General features: G+C 47.6%; 1 protein-coding gene across 2 annotated transcripts in view; it reads right to left on the bottom strand.

Annotated features, from left to right (window-relative positions):
- Positions 1 to 16,005, bottom strand: part of LAMB3 (laminin subunit beta 3) — a 41,579-nt gene extending 25,574 nt beyond the window's left edge. Inside the window, exons 1-3 of one of the 2 annotated variants that reach the window (XM_019546858.1) lie at positions 15,707 to 16,005; positions 14,673 to 14,737; positions 13,769 to 13,923 (exon numbers count right to left, since the gene is read on the bottom strand). In XM_019546858.1, the coding sequence (XP_019402403.1) occupies positions 13,769 to 13,923; positions 14,673 to 14,721 (204 nt within the window). In that variant the 5' untranslated portion in view covers positions 14,722 to 14,737; positions 15,707 to 16,005. The remainder of the gene's footprint in view (positions 1 to 13,768; positions 13,924 to 14,672; positions 14,738 to 15,706) is intronic. The other variant, XM_019546857.1, reaches the window with a different exon arrangement.
- Between the last annotated feature and the right edge of the window lie 5,238 nt (positions 16,006 to 21,243).

Raw genomic sequence — 21,243 nt, 5'->3', positions numbered from 1 at the left:
GACTGGCCGGGCAATGGGTTATTTTTGATATGCCTTTTGCCGTCTGTGCGTGGAGCTCCCCTGGGCTCGGAACTGCATATATGGAAATGCACCCAGCCGAATGCAGACGAATGGGCCATGGGATGGCAAAAGTTTGAATCACGATGGACAGGGGTGACAGGGTTGAGAAATGGGTCATGAGGTTTCAGGGTGGATGGGAAATGCAACTGGCCTGAGCAGAAATCCTTTGCAGAGGGGGATGCCACGGGTCAGATAGACGTTAACAGGTGATGGCAGAGGGTCCAAGAGTGGGGACTGCCATGCCAGAAACACCTTGATCAACTGAGGGCCGATGACCCTGGCAACTATAGTGTTTAGTCTGAAGATCATGGAAGATTTTAGAACCCCATTTTGATGGCTAGAATAAAATATACGTGGAAGTAAACGGAAAACAAAACACCTATTTATCATGGCAGGTCATACCTAATTAACCCGGTATCTTTTTGTGATGAGAAAACTGCTTTTTACCAGGAAACAAAATTCACTAGATCTAATCTGTCCAGTCTTCAGTAAAGCATTTGATAAGTACCAAATAGGCAATTATCAGTAAAACTGGAGAAGAGGAGGATTAGTAGAGGAACTGTGAGATGGATTAAAAACACAGAGACAAGAAAGGGCTAGAGATGGATGACTTGTGATGTTCCTCAAATATTGGTCTTGAAACTGAAATCATTTAATAGTTTTACTACTGTCCTTGGCATAAAAAGCAGGGGTTTACTCATGTAATTTGCCGACGGCACGCAGCAAGGAGGCACTATTAGTCCAGGGGAGGCTTGGAGGGCCATAAAGGAAGAACTGGCTGTCCTGGCAGGGCAGGAGTTAGAGAAATGGGGTGCAATTAAACAGTATAAAGTGCAAGATGAAGCACTTAAAGACAAATATTTGGAATATCTACTACAAGCTGGGGGCTCACTGGCGGGACAGGAAAGAGGAAGAGGACAGCCAGTGTGCACGAGTTAATCACAGGCTAAACGACAAACCCCTGAGGTGATGCAGCCATGAAGGAAACAAATATGATCCTAGGGTGGATCGAGGAAGGTGTTTCCAGCAGGGTAGCTTTGAAGCCTTCTGCCCACGAGCCCTCACTTGGAGTACGATGAACGAGTCGGGGTAACCATGAGGGAGGGACAAGAGCTATTTAAGTGACATGACAGTGAAGGCACAAGAACAAATGAGTATAAAATGGCCCTGAATAAATAAGGACAGGATTGTCTGGAAAAAAAGAAGATTGAATGGGGTGGGGGGATTGAATAGCCACTTCAACTCCGTGAAGGGGGGCTCCAAAGAGGATGGAGGTGAGCTGTTCTCAGTGGGGGCAGATGACAGGACAAGGAGCAATGGGCTCAAGTTGCAGCAAGGGTTAGATATTAGGAAAAACTTTTCCACTGGGAGGCTACCCAGAGAGGCGGTGGACTCTCCATCCTTGGAGGTTTTAAGAGACGGCTAAACAAAGCCTTGGCTGGGATGATGTACCTGAGGATGGTCCTGCTTTGAGAGAGGGGTTGAACTAGATGTGACCTCCTGAGGCCCCTTCCAACCCTCACTGTCGATTATTCCAAGGATGATCTGACACGGTTGCCTATAATAGCAGGGGCCAAATGGCATGGCTGACAGCTAGGGGACTCAATATAGTCGACTCAAGAGGAAACAGGGATCAATAGGAGAGAGTGGCGTTGGGTAGGGTGTAATAGGTGGCAGGTACAGCTCTGGTACAGAATAGACAACATGAGATCCCCCCGTTGTAAGGGCCAGGTAATGTCCATGCATGGTATGAGATAGGGCTAGCAGCACAGAGCCTGTCTGGGACCCGTGTGACAGGGGATCAGCTTTCCGCTGGGGCTTCAGAGAAGATCAGCTGCCTGGACTTAGCAACAAGGATCCTCAGGCAACTGTCTGAGCTACAACAGGTTTATCGTCCCCTTGTCAGCTTTGCCACATAGAATGGCAAGACGGCCCTTCCCTTTATGTGCCCCACAGCTCACAGCTTCTCCTTCAACTGAGCCTAGAACCCAAAATAAAACCAGCCCTGCATTGCCTGGGTTTGTCAAGAAGCATGCACATGAAACACATACGGTTGCAAAACTAGGAAGCAAACCTGGGTGAATCTGGTACGGATTTATGACTTCTCTTCAAAACCAACCTGTGGTCACATTCAGACCTGCCATTAGCTGGTGGAAGTCAGCGAAAGACAAGCTGCTCGGCCTTCATGGAGCTGCAACAGCTTGTGTCACTTCTAAACATAGCCTGTGGCTTGATTTGAGATTGACAAAATCCTGAGCGAGGTGAGCTGTGGGGGAAGCCAGGTCCATGCATATTCCTTCCCATTTTGGAGTGGATTTGAGTCCTCGCATTTACTTTCTACAAGCGTCTGAGCACAGGAGTTTGCTGGCAGGAAGATCCCGAGCAGCAGCTAATTTTAAATGTCTATCGCAGATAATCCCAGAGCCATGGTACGGTGCCTAAACCTGAGAGTTCCCATTTTCTACAAGTTATACTCATCCTAGCAGGGACCTGGAACGTGACCGTTTGGCCCAATCAAGCCAATGCATTTTTCAGATGCTGATTGCTCCTAATGAATTGCTCACCAAGAAGCCACAGATGAGTAATTATCTACATAAATTATTTAGAGAACAGTTTGCAACCAAGATTAAACTTGAGAACACTTCTGATGTGATAGCCTTTTCTCCACTACATGCATTGTCTACAAAGTCATCAGATGCCTTATTTATTATTCATAAGGAATTATTCACTCCATGCATATAAGGCCATTCACATAGCCCCAGGCATAAGTGTAATTTAGCAGCTAAGAAACATTGCCAGGTGCTGGCAATAAAGCCTCATTTGCTTTTTAAAACACAGCTGCCTCTAAAGCCAAAGTAAAGGATGTCTGTGTCAGGTTAAAACCGTTCAAATGCAGCAAAGGAATCGTGCTGGGAGCTCTCTCCTTAGCTAAGCTCTGTTTCAATTTCCAGACAAAGTCTTCCCTGTCCAACCCATGGTGTCTCAGCAGTCTGGGGCAATTTAAATCCCACCTGTCTCAGCATCTCGCTTACTATGTAAAAGGGTCTGCCTGTTGCAATCCTAGCTGAGTTGTTGCTTTGGCTAGTTCTGCCATGAGCCATGCCTGCCAGGAGGACTGGACACGTCTGCACTTGGGGACTGCTTGCAGCAGCCTGGAGTGTTGAAATCTTGACTGCTCTTTTTTCCTTTAAATCACATTGCTGTTGGAAAGCTAAAATTAACTTTGGAAGCAAAGCTGCGTTTTGCCTACTTCAGGCAAATTGTGTAACTGCTCCATTGCACAAGATGAGAATTTTGCCATTGCAGAAGCTTGCGTCGCAAACAGAAACTATGCGTCTCAAAGTTCCTTAGGACAGAGGGAATTACCAGAAACCACAAGAGGATTTATGGTTAAAGGGAGGCTTACTCAGAAAAAAACAAAAACAAAACCGAAAACAATCCCTTTCTTTCACCTTCTTTTTAACAGCACAGTTAAGAGTCAAGGCAGGTTCATTTAAGATGGAAGTCAGGCTGCATGGTCCAATGGATAGGGAATAGGGCAGAGAATTAGGAGATTCCAGTTTTATTCCAATCTCTGCCATTAACCTACCATCTTACCTTGGGGTTATGACCTAACAAGAAGGAACCATGCATGGGAAGTGAGGAACTATCTCCTATATCTAGCATCATGGGTCCCAGCCTAAGTTAGGATGGTTGTGCGCTAATGTAATGCGTTGCATACTATAACTAGATACTGGGGAGATATCAGTGACACTCAGTAATTTAGCCTTTCCCAAGGCAACGTAAGGCAGAGAAGCTTTGGCATCTCCATCTCATAGTCGGGCACCTTGGACACAGGTTGTGGGGCAAGCTCTCAGCCAAGTTTGTGTCTGCAAGTGCAAACTGTATCCATCGTTTTGTGTTCATTAAACTAAGGGTGGGTGTGAACCTGAGCAGTTATATATCCAACCTAAGCTCAAGCAGGGGTTTGGCAGATATGGTACTCAGATCCAGGCTTGCAATTGAATTACAGGTGTAAAAATATAGGCTCAAGTTGTGCTCACAGATGGAGACCACCAATGTGCACATTTACTCCTAGCTGGCCCATAATCAGCATGAGTTATGGATATAGCCAGGAGAAGAATGAGGAGAAGCACAAAATCAGCGTCAGTGCCAAATATAATACCCCAGAACCCCATTTCCAAGCACCAATCTCCATCCACCCGGTCACTGTTGTAGAAGAATTATATGTAGTACATTACAGCAGACAGAACCAACGATGTGCACTTCGATGTTTCACACTTTAAGGGTCTCCTCCAAGAAAGCATCTGACATTATTGCATTCTATCTTTTCTTGTCATACTCTGTAATTTATTTTAAAAAGGCTCTTTATTTCAATGTACCACAGGGCACGGGATTTCTTCAAAGCCTGTTTGAGATCATTGAGTACAACTGGTGTATGTGAGACGTGCAGTTGCCCAGTTTTGGATTATGGAGATTCTTAAGAAAAAGGAAATTTGCTATTGCTATGCCCTTCACAAGGCATCTGTCCTCAGGTAAGCTCTGCCATGCTTAAAATAAAAAGAGACAGCCATGTTTTAGATGCAAAAGAAACGTATTGTGCTGAGTTCTGAGCGCCATTTGCAGGTACCAGCAACCCTAGTCAATAAAAAGGTATACGCACCAGAGGGCAGATCAGATAAAGTGATTCTTTGCATGTGTGCAAAATACAGTCAGTACGTACCCGTGGCTAGTTATGGATTTGCGTGCAACTGTCTGTGCACTCAGGAGTGTGACTTCACTAACTCCTTCCCCTCAAACACAGACACACAACTAAGGTGCTGCAATCTTTCCTCACCTTTAACTTTGGCTCTTGGTTGGTCTCATTCTGCAATGACCTTGTCAGCCAGCTGCTGCTTATCCTCAAAGGGGCAGGCAGCATCAAGAGGGGAGGTTATCATATCGCAGAGATTTTTGAGCCAGTAGCTGCCAGCCAAAAGTATTTGAAGTAGTTTGAGCTGCCAGTTTGATAGGAGTTCAGAGCTCTGAAATAGACTCTCCTGGCCTGGGTGCCAAAACCAAGATAAACCAGAACAACTTATCACTCAGCAAGAACGAAACACTTCCCCCACTCTGGCCATTGTATGGAGATCTTCAATGTCCGATAGCTCCTACATGGTCCTATATTTGACTCAGCTTCCAGAGGCATTGTATCAGCTGGCAGCCGAGATCCAGTTTCCCAAATGGAAAGCTCTTGTGGCATTGCAGAAGGGCTATTAAGGGAATAGTTAGCACTGCTCAGAGCTTTATTTGGGGAGGAGCTGGAAGACCTCAGGGTTATTAATTTATAGAGAGAGAGATATTAAAGCTTGTCAGGACCAGTGTTGGCAGCCAGAATAAGTAACCCTAGAACAAGGACATCCATCAAAACTGAATTATGCAATACCTTATTTCCCCATTAACAGCAATTATGTGGATAAGTGAGCTGTTGTGGATGGCATTAGGAATCACCCCATCAGTTTATCTAAACCCCAAAGTGTGCAGGCAGCTGAATTTGCAGGGATGGGCTAAAAGTACCACCTTGTGCCCATCAGCCAGTCACGCAGTTTCCATCTGCAAAGCAAACTTTGCCCAGGCTCGTTGAAAATGAGGTTCATATTTGCCAAGCATTTGGCAGGATCTTCAGCAAATGACACACGAAACCAAGCTGCGCTCGCTCCCTTCACAGCATGAATTTTCATAGCACCTTGAACAAGAGAAAACTGTTTTTTGGGGTGGAGGGAAGTTGCTAGCTGATCTACTGACTTGGACCAATGTGCCCTCCAGCACCAACAGAAAGTAGTGCCGCCTGCTAGCCCGAAGTGAAGTTCATTAAGTGACTTGTCTGGCTCTTTGCTCGCAACCCCAGCAGAAAGAGCAAGATGAATAAACATCAGTGATAAACCTCTCCCCTGCCTGCTTGATATAATTCCTCAACCCCCCAGCTGAGACGACACTCAGGCACGCCACATGTGGGAAGCTTGTGATTGTTGCTTCTTTTGCTCTGCAGCGTCTATAAATCCTACCAGTGACCATCACTCAGTATTTGGTCACACTTACATCAAAGACCTGGCCTTGCTTGTTCTCAGTGGAAAATTACAGCCATGCCCAGGTGTTGTCTGGACGCACCATACCTTCCCCCAATAAATAACCCAATGAGTACTTGACACTTGCTACTGTGACAAGAGTTATAGCCTCTCTCAACTAGTTTAATTTGGGGCCTGGTTTTGTTACTGTGCAGTTTAATCAGATGCCACTCAAGGACCAGAGAGAAATCCCTGAAAAACGATGGCAGTATATTCCTCTGGGGAACTTAACCAGCTCTACACACTTCAGTGTGAACACTGTCTGCCTTATTACAACTCACACAGCAGCAGCCCCGACAAGGTTATTATAACTGAGAACCTAGTAGAAAACACCTTTGGCAAATGGACATATACACTACAGGGCATTTGGGAACAGGGTGAAACTTGCTGGCAGCAAGAACATTTTGCACATAAATGTTCTAGTTGCCTAAGGTCAGGGCCCAAAACGCTTGACCACCCTTGCACAGCACCTTACTCCGTGAGTGGCCCTGTTCATTGTGACGCCACGGGGGAAAAGGGTGCGGGGTAAAAAATGAAACCAAAGAACATGTGAGATTGCCCTTCGTGAAGATGTCACAACTGTCTGACACCAGCACTTCAACTAAAAAGAGAAGCAAACGCACAAACAGGCACACATCCTCATTAGCCACCTGGTGAGGCAAGTAGGCAAATGTCTAGTCATGTCTCTAAAGCAGTCACTAGTCAGAAGGCTGAGACCAGCACCTGTGCTTCCAGGGGCTGCAATCAATAAACGTAAGGTTTACATTCTGGGGTCTAAAACATGGCTTAGATATGCTTGAAATGTCTTCTGCAAAACACGGGAGTGGCAGCGCTTCTCTCTCTGATCCAGGAACATAGCACCCACACTCGTTCCAGTAAGTTAGGGGTTTGACCCTTTCATGAACACTGCAAGCATTTACATGGCTATCACTGCTGCAGTACCTACAGGCAGAGGGTGCATGACTACAGTTTAAAGTAAGTAAACCCAGAAGCAGCCTGAAGCACCTGCTGAACAAGTGGCCCATGGAGAAAGTGCCTGGGGTTGAACAAGATCCATATTCAGCTTATCTGTCCTGAAGAGCAAATGTGTAATGGCCGGTTTTCCCCATGCAGATCTGTTCAGCCAGTAGTTCTCCCCGTGAGAGCTGGTTTAAAACCTGCTACAACAACAGTCTGGAAAAAACAAGACGGCGCCATTTATCTGCACACAGTAGTGGTTAGGGGATTAACCAGAAGCGTTGCTCTTCACCATTTGCCAATAAAGGGGCTGATGTGATGTCTCAGAGGCATATGCAATGGTTAGTATTTCTGCGACTCAGGATAGCCAAAGTGAGGAAAAACAAAGAGAGAATGGGAGCAGGGAGAAAACTGTGGCTACCACCATTCAGGTTGAGACCTGTCCTTTGCAGGACTGAAGCCAATATTATGTGTGCTAGTGGAAGAAGAAGACAGACCACAGCCCCTGCAAACCCCAAGGCCAAGCTCTCTGGGAAGCCAGTCACAAGCACTTGTGCTCTACCTCGAGGAGGACAGACAGGAGAAGGCAGACTGGGTTGTTCCACAGCCAAAAAGTTACAAACCAATGACTCAGAGATACGCTTTCACCACAGGTGGCCCAGGCTTGAATCCTCCTTTGGGTCAGAAACGAAAATGAGCTTGTTGGCTCAGGGATCTTCTGCCACAAGGTCCTTGATCCTAATCTACCCAAGGGCTCTAGATCTGCCCCAGATGGCCAGAGGGGGGGAGAAATAGTAGCATGCTTTCTGGACTCCATTCACTGCTTGGTCAATTCAGGTTGTGCTTCCTTGATACAGAAACTGTGCAGAGATCCACCGTCAGCTCATGCACACTGAAGCAGCCCTCAGGTGGTCACAAAACAGGCAGAAACACGGGCATTAGTAGGATATTGCCTTTCACCGATTTTCTTCTCTTTATCTGGAATCGGCCAAAAGGCCTCAGTGCTCCTGAGATGGGGACCGATGATAAATCTCCGACAGGGAGAGCGGAGAGATGCCCCCTTATGTAACTGTCCTACATTTGGGGGATTAGGTGCATCTTCCCACTTCCGCACCTGGCTTGGCCACGTAACACTGTCCTGTTATCACTCTGTATCTTGGGATGATTAAAATGTCTGCTCCCTCTTCATGGCTGCTATGTGCTAACTGCCCCCCCCGCCTCACGCCAGTGTTCTTGACCTCATGCAAACATGTTAATATCCAAGGTCTTGCATGTGATAACCTCATGAGAAAGTTGGAGTGGTGAGGTCACCTGTAATCCTCTAAGATTATCTGATTCACCAGAACCTTGTCTGTGCACAAGTGGAATGTATTTTTTTACTCCACTCTTCAAACATTTTTAAAATATTTGCGATGCCATGAAGGGCACTTGGGGTAACTTAGAAACCAATTAGCCAGAAAGCAAGCAGAAAAATTGCAGCCAGTTTTACATCTAAGCTATGTTTTAAGTCTATAGTGCACTAGCTACAGAAACAAAGGTTGCTAAAGGAGCGTTGCTGGCCTCGTGATCCCATCCCAGCAAGTCTGCCTCTGCTCTCGTATCAAAGGAAGCTGAAAGGCACTTCCACCTGCCACATCATCCTGGACCCACTCACAGGACAGGTGATCTTGTGATTAAGGGGTCTATTTCCCAAGATAGAAAACCTGGCTAATAGTGCCTGCCCAACTCCTGCTGCCATCTCTAAACTCAGATCTGGAATGCAAATGGTGGGGAGGCTGCCAACAGCCCTCCCCGCCATAGCTCTGAGACCCTAGATATCTCTCTCAACTTCTCTGAGCCCCATTACACCTCATCTGTAAAATGGAGGTCATGATCCTTTCTTCCTTTGTGGGCTTTGTCTGTGTAGATCATAAGCTCCTTATGGATGGGAGCATCTCCTTGCATGGATTTGCACAGCAGACAGTATCTCAGGCCCCCAGCACAAATACCATGTCGAGAGAAGGAGGGGAATTAGTCTGAAGCCTTGAGATTGAATGTTTCAAAGCAGGGTGAATGCAGGACAAGATAACCAGAGGATTGTGCAGCTGAGCCCAGTTACCCACTTCTCATCCCAGAAGCCTCCAGGAGCTGCACACTTCTGTGCAAAGGGCATAAAAAACCTCCTGAGGTCATTGTGACTATCATGTGCTTAAGTACTTTGCTGGATCAGAGCCCTCATGAACAAGGATGAGATTGGGACCATTCTGCAGTTCATGGCACAATTCCTGTGGACCTCAACAGGGCCAGGATTTCACCCAGACGCCTGCACCAGACTTGGCCCCATTGTCAGCTGTCTCCGCAGAAAGCCCAGGGGTAAGGACAACTGCTCTCCCCTGTCACTCAGACACAGCCTCCCAGGGGCAAGGAGGAAGCTCATAACTAGGGAAGGATGTGCATGAGGCCTCCGGTCTTCATGGGGAACAGGGTGGCATAGCCATCGTGCCACAAAATCCTAGTGCAGAGACAGCCACGTGTGGTTTTCATACAAGTCATCTGGACGGTAAATGCCAGGCTCTGCTACAGTCTCTACCCAGACCTACAAGGGAACCACACTCAGCCTTGTCACCCCTAGGATTTTCACTGATGCTGTCTAACACACGGCAGCAGCCACAGTGTTTTGAACGTGGCATTTTCCTAGCAAATTACGGCTCAGCGTTTAGGTAAATGAACGGCAGCTGGATTGAGCCTCGGCACCAGCGTTTGCTTCCAGCGTTCTTGGGTTTTTTTTAATTCATTTTCTCTAGCTTTTACTTGCTGTGCTGGCTCAGACTCAGCTGTCGCAAGCCCCAAATGATTTTTCAAGAGAGCTCATTCGTTGTCCGATTCCTACCCCCTTCACTTTTTAAATTGTTTTTATATCTCCCTTTGCTATAAATGGCAACGCCGGCTTCCTTCTGGACAGCACCCTAAGCCAGGAGGGTACAAAGTATGAAGGTTAGAGGGCCTCGCAGTCAGGGCACTAGGAGCAGACAGTGGCCTGGAGATTGCCAGTAGCAAGTGACCTCTGAGGATTGCAAAAGAGCGCCCTTTGGGATAATTTAAACTGGCACTAAAGGCAGACAGCAGACACCAGCCAGCTGGCGACAGAGGACCAGCAACCCCTCATCCCATGCCCTCTCCTGCTGTTGCAAAATATAGACGCTAAATTTGCAGCCATCTGCTCTGTGACTTGGTTGTGCTTTGTGCCAAAGTGGACTGAGGAGCCCATAAGGAAACACATGGCCTTTTCCTGCAATCGGAGCCTCTGCAATTAAGATGAACCCTACTTCCCTCCAGTACAAAAAAAATAAATAAATAAAGCCAAAAACCCACTTGAACAGGGAAAAAAACATTAGGGAATGCTGAATGGGTGGGGAGGTCTCTGCCCAAAAAACACTGAGCTGAATAATTTTTGTGCTCATTCATCATGGTAGGTGCAAGACAGGAGTGGGAGCTGCTGGGAATAACAGTCAGCCTATGGTTTCAGGAAGAGAGAGATACAGAAATGTCCTGGAGTGAGGACTTGCAAAGCTAAGAGCAGAGGCTCTCCTCTCACTGTCCCTAGCCTCACCCACGCGAGGCTGAGTGCATGCCTGCCTCCTCGTCACGCCAGAGCCACGCAGAACCGAGCCTTTGGGCCCATTCAGTCTGAGCTCCTCTTAGAGAGGAGAAATTATTGACCAGTGGACTCAACTCCGCTCGCCTTGGTGTTCAATTAGGCGGTGTGAAGGAACACAGAGACTGAATCAATTCAAAGTCTCCACGGACAGACAGGACCTTTGCCATCACCTACTCTGATTTCCTGTACATCCCAGGCAAGAGAACCTCACTTAGTTCTGCCTCAGATCATGACTTCTGCTTGAGTGATAGCATGTCAGCCAGAAAGACAGCTGGTCACAGCCTTCAGACTGTGAGAGGCCATCTGCCATATCCTAAAGTAAGGCAATCGAGGCTGATATAACAGGCTTGCCCTCTTTCCGTTAAACCGGGATGCCCCTCTTAACCAGGCCACCGATTTCATCCACTTGGATTAGCTTTTGGAGGATACTTATGTTCCGGGTAGGTAAAGCAAGCTTCCCTTTTGCAGAACGCATAGAGACTTCACAAAGTCCAAAGAGCAGGCAGGTTCATGCATCCCAGCGATTTTCAATGGCACTTTTCTGCCATATGGGCCTTTGAACATTTCTTGCTAATATATTCAAGCTGAGGGGTTAAACCTCCAGGTCACAAAACCTATAAACGCCACAAAATCTCAAGCCACAAAAGACTGCTGCCATCCCTGTTCCAAGCCCACTTCAGTTTGGTGGAAGCAGTCCTTGTATTACCCCGTGCCTATACAGACATTTGGTCTGTTCTCCAGGGATCCACCTCACTTGGGTTGTTCCCGAGTTACGTTTCTCCCAGAGTATCCACTTTTACTCTGGGAGAAAAAATGTGAATGTCTGTATGCACGTAGTTTCTCCTGAGAAAGCAGGGACTCTCCCTGGAGAAAGTGAACATCTGTCCATAGCCTATGTTAACATCCTCATAGGTAGAGGCTGGAGAAAAACACCCATCACTAGGTGCTGCCCTGCCCATCCCCAAAAGGAGCAGCTCTTTTGCACGTGCACTCTTTTAGGACTTGAAGCTCAGCATCAAATGATCCGAGCTCTGCTGCCCTTAGCAGAGCTGCGATGGATAGACTTACACCCAAGACCAATCTCACAACTCATCTACATGAGGATACCCACAAAAGTGAGTTAACTGGTGGTGTGAAGTCAATGAACTGCAACTAAAGCATTTAATCATCCTCATTAAAATGGGCAAAATTAGAATCTCTACACGAAGGCCTGAGGAGCTTGAATTCATATACATTTAGCTCACCCCTTCACTTGATTCATCTCAACTTTTCTGAAAGTCCCCACGTGGACAGACCCAGAGATGGGAGACCTGGATCAGATGAACATCCTTGGTTTTAATTTGGACTACTTAGGCCTGTCAGGTCTCCCATGAGTTCTCCTGTATCCATCTGGCTCCCAATGTCGCAAGAAGAACAAAGGCTGGATATTGTGGAATAAACTCATAAAACTGAGAATAGGAAATTTACCCTAAAAACCAGCCTGGCAGCATGTGGCACAGTGCCACGGCTGTGCATTAACAGGAACCGGGGAAGAAATCTACCCAGGCCAAACCAACAGAGATGTGCACTATTTCCAAAGGTCAAAGTTACCTTCAAAGTGGCAGTAGGCTGTTTTGCATAAAGTGAACCTGCCGTCACCAGGCACTTCCCTGACAATACTTCGAGGGGCTGAGACCGCGCTTTAGAGATGCCCAACCCAACTCAACAGCCGGCAACACAAAAAATAACTTAAAAACCCCCAAATCTGTCCAAAGCCACAAGTAATACACCAAGTGCAAGGGTCCGGGTTAGAAATTCCTGTGACAAACTCCCGAGCAAGGGAGTTCAGATGCAGGCCCTTTTATAGCTTCATTACAGAAAGCACTTGGCCAAGAGTTTCCAGTTCACAGCCGATTCAAGTGGCTACAGAAGTGTGGAAATCCTACTGAGCCAACCATCAGGTAACACATTTATCATTGTGTCATGCCCTTCAGATTGGACAGGACTTAAAGCCAGACTTGTTGATGCAGAAAATGTTGGCCAGGAAAAGCCTGTTGTTCTGTTCGAGCCCTCGTCCCTCCCTCTGCTTTTACACCAGCTTACGAAGACTCCAGTTTCCTTGCGTGCATTAAACCCAGGCTTATCACGCGACCATCACAGGTGATTATTGAGATTACAGATCACAAATTAATAAAACGAGGCTTTAGGTCACGGCTGTGCTAGGGGAATTAATCCCACAACATTCTCAGTCCTTTGCACAGATAGTTTTCTGATGCATCCTAACTGCAAGTCAAGGCTGGTTTCAGAGGCCAGGAAGCTGCAATTAGAGCTTTACACCCAGAACTTTTTTTTCTTTTTTCAGCAAGGCTGGTTCTTTTCTTCAGAAGAAGAAAGACTGAAACTTTTCCCCTCTTCTCCTGACAAACTTCAGCAGATGTAGCCAAAGTTTTCTTTTTCTTTTTTGGGGGATGAAACCCACAGCCAACTCTTTTTTTGTCAGAATCTTTCTTATCCACTTCTTAGGAATAACTTAGCAAAGGAGTCTGACCCACCAGAGTTAACTTGCATTCGCAGCTAGGAAGAGAAACAAAGTTGGAGCCAACCTTGGAGTCAGAGGGCTGGCCATTTTGAGGAAGCCTGTTATCGTTTAGGAGTTCACAAGTAAAACCAAACAAGATGTAATGGTTTCCTGTAATTTTGATCCAAAAATGTTGCTGCTACAGATCATTTGCACTTTGAATTTTGCTTTCAGCTTTGGGTTCTAGCAGACCCTACATGAATCAGCCTCACCACATAATGCTATGTCTACACGAGCTGCACCACTCGTCTTATGCCCCGAGTATGGACACAGTTCGAAGGGTAAATACACTTACCATTACCAAGTGCTTTGATATTCTGGGGATGGGGGCCATAAGAATTAACGGAGAGAGGGTGAACTCAGCACAGCTGATAGGGAAGGGACAGGACAGGTGCATGGCTATTAACCTTGCTACGTAATGTTTGTGAATGCAGAGATAAGGGTTGCACGTACTTCTCCATATGGAGTGCAGTAGGTCTCCGCTTGAACGAGGCCGCAGGTAGATGAGGCTTTCAAGTGATGGATTCTTCCTACAAGCAGGTCTCCCACAGGTGGGTAGCAAGCGCCACGTGAACAGGTTCCCTGGGCAGCCAGTATCTGTGGTACGGCTAAAACACAAGAACTAGACTTTGATAACAGAATATATCGGGACACACAATCATCACTGCTGGTGCCAGAAACGAGCCTCATTCATTGGCACCCTCTGACATCAGGGAAAGGGTACATTGGACCAACTAGGTGAGCCCAAGCTTAGTGCTCAGGCACAAAGCAAGCCCCTGCCATAAATGGGGGAAAACAAAATGCACCTTTTGTCCTAAATTGCATTCATTTTTAAGAACAGGAAGAGATGCTTTAAAATCACAGCCCCCAATTAACAATCCCTTCTTAAGTCCCTTCTCTACCATGTTGCATTGGTGTTTAACCTGCTGGCGTTGCTGAGATCACTGTGTGCCACGCTGATTAATACCGCGTCATTGCTTCCTTGCACTGCCCTGTCTGCCCAGACCTGTCTGGTGTCTCTTGCCTTATACTTAACTTCTGAACTGTTTGGGACAGAAACCTTCTTTTTTTCTTAGCTTGTACAGCACCTAACACAATGGTCATGATCCTCCTGCATGCTACCACAGTACAATTATTACTGGAGCATGCTATGTTTCTAGCTGCTCATCCATTAATCACCTTTGCAAGAGCCACTGGTAGATTTTACCATGAATTCACTTCATTTCAGGTGTACGCAGGGCAATAGGCAATAGGTTTGTCCACCCCCTAAATATCCCAGTAGAGTTAAACAGAGCAAACACAGGCCAAGTCTCCCCAAGGCCATCTTAGCAGCACAATGTAGGATAGTAGAGCTTACCTAGAAAAATAAGGAAAGACCACAGGCTGGGGGGCTGGGGAGACTCCATGTTGCAGAAGGCTCACCTGAGGGAGAATTGGAAGAGTGAATTAAATGGTACCGAAAGCACAAATCATAGCCCCTTGCTCTTCTTTACTATTTTACCTCAGGGTCACCTCCATGACTACACAGTTACTCCTCATTTGTGCTGGTGGAAGCAAGAGAAAAATCAGGCCCTCAGGCTAGACACAGCATAGATCTGAGTTACGTAATGCTAGAAGCAAATGCAAAGATCCTGGGCTTTTCTTTTCAGCTGGTTAGTACAACTACCTGCTCATAAACAGGGATCCTTGTTTTCTCCAATTAAAAAAATCCCCAATTTTCGATTAAAAAACAGTAACCCCAAATGTACATTTTTCCAGGATTAAATTGGGGATTTTTTTAAAATCAGAGAAAACCCTGCTCAAACTATCGCTAGGATCCACACCCTCCGCTCCAGGGCACTGACTTCTGGGATCCTTGCACATTATTTCTACTGCCTCTGAAGAACCACAGCTAGGATAAAGCAGCCCTTTTTTTTTTAAGCAAAGTTTGAATTCCTTAGGGAACCTGAGCTCTCCAATTTTAGTCACAATCTTGTGGGTATCCCAGAAAGCAAGCGCACCGCAGCAGCGACACCTTACAAAAGACCACCAGCCAGGCAGGCCCCTCCTTGCCCTGCCCACGGTGCGTGCAGTGTTTGCCGTCCCAGGCTCTGGACCTCCAGCAGGGACTGCAGCTTTGACCTGGAACAAGGCTGAGAAAGCAGCCGGAAGGGACAAAGTCTTCCACAGCTGTTGTGGAAGGTGGAAAGTGCAGCAGCGCCGACGCAGCATGCAGATGTTTTCCGCTGCTGCAACTGAATCCCACAAGACTGTTCTGGCTGCCTGCTTGCAACGGGGCTGCCCGCCCTGAGCTAACACCAGAAATCCTCTCCGGCACTGCCATTTTCCCTGCACTACTGTGCAGGGGGCACCAAGCCCTGGCCCCTGGTGCCTGTGCAGTGCTGTACCTACCTGGCGGGGGGCTAGCCTTTTCTCCTCTCTTCCCCCGTTATCCAGCGGCTGAGCTGAATCCTCTCCTGAAACAGCAGGGCAGTTTCCTTTCACTCTCAGCTTTTAAACAGAGCCTCACCTGAGGAAGTAAGTTCCTGTGGGTGTAGTAATGCTAAAGGGAGTGATTCAGGGATCTTCAGACGAACACACCCATCTGCCGTGCAACTCATTCGACATCCCAGACAGTGCCCACAGCCAGAGACAGAGCTCACTGAGCATTACCATGCGAGCAAAGACTCCTACAATTAACCAGAAAGGGAATTCATATCTAAAAGCACAGGGTGGGTCAACACTGCAGTCGGAAAGAAGTATGACTTCACCTGGCAGACATACCTGAGCTAGCTGTAAAGCCGCAAGCTCACTAACAGTCAGTGTTTGCTCACTTTCTCAGGCAAGGTTTACAGTCTGTGCCGTGCTACAGCTACGCCACGGATGGACACTGGAGCTGGCGCCCTGAAAGCTAACCTGAATTTGACTATGGAGCTGTCGCCACATGGGATTTGTCACTATACTCAGGCGTGCTTGAAGTCAAAGTTGCGCCACTGAACTCTATATAACTGTATGCCCCTTCCCCATCTCAGTGCAGCCGAGCTGCTCAGTCGGCACAGAACATACCCGCCCAAGGATCTGGATTGCTGGTAGCATTACCCCCATTTAACAGAGGGGGAGTTGAGGCAGATGCATTAAAACCCACATTTTCAAAGGACCTGGCTCTGAAACAAGTAGCTAAATTTTCCAGGATGCTTAGCACTTAACACCCAACTTTACAACGGTCACCCAGGAAGACTATGGAAGGGCTAGGATGAATCCAGATCTCCTGACTCCAAATGTAATCGCTCATTCCTGCGCTCATTTACACCAGATTAAGTTCAGCAGAGCGACTGCTGATCTACGCATCAGTGAGAGCGGCATCCTTGTCCTTTCCAGCCTGCCGGTGAAGGGCGTGTGAAAGTGCTAAAGCCTCACTTTCCAAGTCTCGTACTGCTTTGGCTATTCTGCTGGAACAGCTGACGGTTGTGCGGATGCTGGTTTCCTCTGGCCTGGACTGCAACCCCCCAGCCGACTGCACACACAGACCACCCGCCTGCTCGCAGCACGATGACTGTCAGGCAAGGCTCACTTGCGCTGCATTTGAAATGAAGTCAGAGAGGTGGAAAGCTCGCCAAGTCCCCAGTTACACAGTTCCTATCAGAAACCACTGCAACCAGGGGTCTCTGCTCTACCCTCCTCTCGTTTGTGAATGGCATTTGGATCGGGCCCGAGCTCCCCGTAACACTCATCCAGAATGAACTCCGCACCCCAGCCCTCCTCTCTGTGCGGCTGGAAAGCAGGCTGTTAAAACAAACTACTCTGCTTTGAGCTCCAGATTTTAAGCTGGTGCAAAATAACTTCACTCCCCATTCTGCCAGCCTGAAGTACCCAGGTCCTGGAAAACATCCAAGATTAAAAAACAATCAGACCCCAGGCTACAGCATCTGAGTTCTCTTCCGTCCTTGGGCGTGCCAGTCGTGTGGCTTCACAAGCATCGCTCCTAGGTGCGGTTGCCTCTGGAGGAGCTCAGTTAATAATGTTGAAATACCACGTTTTTTATCCTGGCATCTGAATTCTGCTGAGCCGCCTCCCTCGGCTGGCAGCTCCCAGCGTGTCCGAGGGAAGTAACGGGAACGCTGAAGAGGACTATGGGTGGGATTTATTCTATCAAAGGTGCCCAAAGAGCAGCGACACAGAGGCCACCGCTGTTGCTAGTGCTTGTGAACTGTTGGTGATTGTCTTCCACGTGCAGTGTGAACGTGTGTGCATCTACACGGTTCCTGCACAGGGGAGAAAGGCCAGTCTCATTCTGGGCCTCGCGTTATAGTACCCAGGAGTTTTAAATGTTAATCTTCGTTGCAATTCTGTGGCAGATTATTCTTCCCTGTTTTGTAGGGAGGGAACTGGGGTAAAAGGGGACTGAGTGTTCACTTCTGGGGTTTTCATTAGGAATTGCCTCTTATATCAAAGTCTCCTCTTTGTCTCGCCACTGGCCATGCTTACCCAACTGGTGCACTGCTGCTTTATTTAAGTAACGGTGCTCTGGACGCCCCTCTCCCTGGCGATCACTGGTTTTGGAACATAGGACTAGAAGAGCTTATCCTAGGCCATCAAGGCCAGGCCGCAGTATTTACAGCTGACCACTCATCCAAAGAGTCCTAAAAACCATGCATTCCCAAATACCAAACACCTACGTTAACTCCCGTTGACTTTGGAGGGAGCTGGATCTGGCCTTCCTGGTAACGGTCTCTGGGCCAGCCTTTCGAAAGGCCTCCCTCGAAGAGCTTGCATCACTGCTAAAATCGGTCGCCTCAGTGAGGCAAGAGCAGCCTCTTTGCCAGCACCCCTTGAGAAAGCTGCAAATGCTTTACGTGCTCTTCCCATTACTGCATGTTCTGAACACTGGCTGCTAAACACACCGGGCGCTCGCAGTCCGGGAAGGGGATGCTAATGCAGTGTTGCAACTCTGTGGCACAGACCCGGGTTGGGCAGGGGAACACACCTGCCAGCAGCTCCAGGTTTATCCCGCATGCTCTGGTCCCCACCCCCCTTGTCCCCCCCGGAGCTCCCAGACAGGGAGAAAACAAACACCTGGCCGGGCAGGCTCGGCAGGTCTCAACAAGAGCAAGAGCAGGGAGGAGTCTGGTTTGCAGCAGGTAAAACAGAAGCAAACACTCTGCAGCTGGGGCTCACAGTGGAGCACGGGGCTGGAGGACAGGCTCGAGCCTTACACCTGGGGGCACAGGCTCACCCCCTGCCCTGCCGCGGGCTGCCAGTGAGGCCCTCATTACGGCTGAGGCCTGTTTCCCATCTAATGGCACATCTGCAGCCACGCAACTTCATTTTTTGGCACTTAGGCAGTTTGCCATTCAGCTGAGCACCCACCCTGAGCACGTGCAGTAGGCCAGTGTGGCCCTGGGGCAAGCTGGGATGGCCCAAATACACACACAGAGCCAGGTGAGTCATACCGTGTTAGGAGCTGGGGCAGAAACGCCCCTGCCATCCTTTATCCCAATGGTTAGGGCACTTTCCAGGGAGCAGGGCACCCAGATGCTCAACCCCCGCCCACACCCAAAAAGGCAGCAAACTACTCTAATCTCCACGATGGGAAATAGCACTGCCCTATTTCATGCATTTTAATCCTCATTATTTAAAGATTGTGACACATTAACGGAGAGGCCACATCAGTACCTGAGAGAACTGAAGAACTGTACCGGGGGGTAATGATTGAGACAGACTCCCCACTTGGAAGAGGGGAGATGCATTTTTTTTAAATGTCCTTTTTGGAAATAGCTTTTAGCTGCAGCGCGCTGTGCTGAGCTCCCGTCAGAGCCCACAGGCTGAGCCAGGACATTCCCTGGACGCAGACAAAATCGCTCTGTCCAGGAAGTGGGTTGTGTGAGTCACGGGTTCGTACTCTGCCCTCTGAGCCAAAGCTCTAGTACTAGGAGCAGCTCTGTTGCTCAAAGTGCCACCTTTGTGTTAGTCATAGCTATAGAAAAATAAGGCCAGCAAGGAGCTGGGTTGGCTAGCTAGTCAGCTCCTAATCAAGGCAGGATCAGCCTGGAATACACCCTTCCGGACCAGTGTTTATCCAACCCGTGGGAGCAACAACATGACTCTGCATATAATATAGCGTGTTGACCGGGGCTTACTAGGTACATGGATGTGACACACATTCAAGGCAGAAGCGGCAGGGGAAGTTCCTTGCCTTCTTCATTTCAGTGTTCAGAACAGTACCTAACTCCATTAATTACTTGAAAAAGTAGGAGCAACATGGAAGGATGATGATGTACCATTTGTAGTAATCTTGTTAGGGAGCAAATTGCTTCAGACCTTAATCTTGCGTGTGAATTTTGAGTCCTACAAGGGGGAAAAATACTTTAAAAATAGATGCTGAAACCCCAGTTTTCCCTACAATAAGATGTCTGAGATGTCATACAAAACCAAAAACCCTGCAACTTCTGCGACCATCCCAAAGCTAATTGGCCAAAAATTTTATGTGAAGTCTTTTACTGGACCAACTGCCTAGTTGAGAGATCTGTTCAACAATCTTTTGGGATTGTCAAACTATACGGTTGGTCCAATGAAGATAATCGCAACAAATCCTTGGTGCTCACACAGCTCCTCAGCCATCACGACTGCAACAACACTCCCAAACTACTACAACGTGAGAGATACCAAAGCCAATAGGAAGAGCATAGGCTGCAACACTAAATTACTGTGCAGAGGTTATAATACAGAGATGCTCCCTAGGGTAATGCAACGAATGGGAGTGTGTATACTCTATTTTTAGAGCTTCTCAATATTATATCTCCTACCTGTGGCCACCAAAGGGCTCAGGGCACTTTTTCTATACGTCGTATCCTGACTGAACTGCACTAGGGATGCTGCCTCCAAGGAAAGGTTCATTTGGATGAGGCTCATTGGGTGAGAATCACTTCACCTCCTGCCCTTTGGTGGTTGCACTGCACTGCACTGGGAAGTTAAATGCCTTTCACATTTCACTCCGGAGACAGCACTTCATAAGAGGGAGAGATCTCAGCCTTCAGAGGAGGGGCCCAGTGAGCACTGCAGAGCATCTGTACCTGAGCTGTGGTCAAGGGCAGCTCAATTTGTCCTGTGCATGCCATGCTGGCAACAATCGATACAGCTGCTGCTGGTTTGGTGCCAACCTTAATGTGGAAAGGGGTCAAAGTGGCTTGAACAAAACTGCCCCACAGCCTTTGAGAGAAACCAACCTACCCACCAAGGCCACTATCTGGTGGAGAGCCTGGAAAAGGGATCTCGGCTTCAGAGAGGCTTGCACACGCACATACACAGACACAGCTCTTCTTCAGTGATGTTAATAGTGTGTGCTACCAAGATAAAGAACAATACCAGTGTGCCAAATGTCCAAGGTCTTTGATTGCCAATTATAGCTCCAGATCTAAAAATAAGGGACCTTGGCAAATGATCTGGAACAGCATTTCACTGCATCCCCCAGACCCAGTGTCAGCTCCTTGCACTATTTCCATGGTTGGATTCAGATGACAAACACAGGGCCATATTCATTAACAGTGACTTCAATAATGTTGCACAGAAAATGGGGTTTTGCCATGAATTTTTAAAGCTGATGGTGGCTGAAGTGTGAGAGAAAACAGAACAAGGCCATGTACTCTCTCAGATTCAACCACAAGTTACTAGCAGGAATAAGATAGAGAGGCATGTGAGTCTGTGTTTATCCTTTTGGGAGTTCTCAAGAATACTATCTGAGTTCATAGCTTTTGTCACAGTTGTTCAAATGTGAAGCTGATTAGTTAAAACTGGGCAGACTTGCATGATTTTTGATCACTTCTTTGGATTACAAGGAAAGGAAGGGAGCCAGAGGTGGTATACGGCACAGAAGAATAGTTAAGGAGCTTTTAAAACCCCCAAGGCTCTATAACTGTAGACAGAACAATAAATGAGCATCGTTGAAAGCGACT

Source organism: Crocodylus porosus, unplaced genomic scaffold (genome assembly GCF_001723895.1).
Source record: "Crocodylus porosus isolate Cpor-Errol unplaced genomic scaffold, CroPor_comp1, whole genome shotgun sequence".
Lineage (NCBI taxonomy): Eukaryota > Metazoa > Chordata > Crocodylia > Crocodylidae > Crocodylus > Crocodylus porosus.
This window is presented reverse-complemented; position numbering and strand designations above follow the sequence as displayed.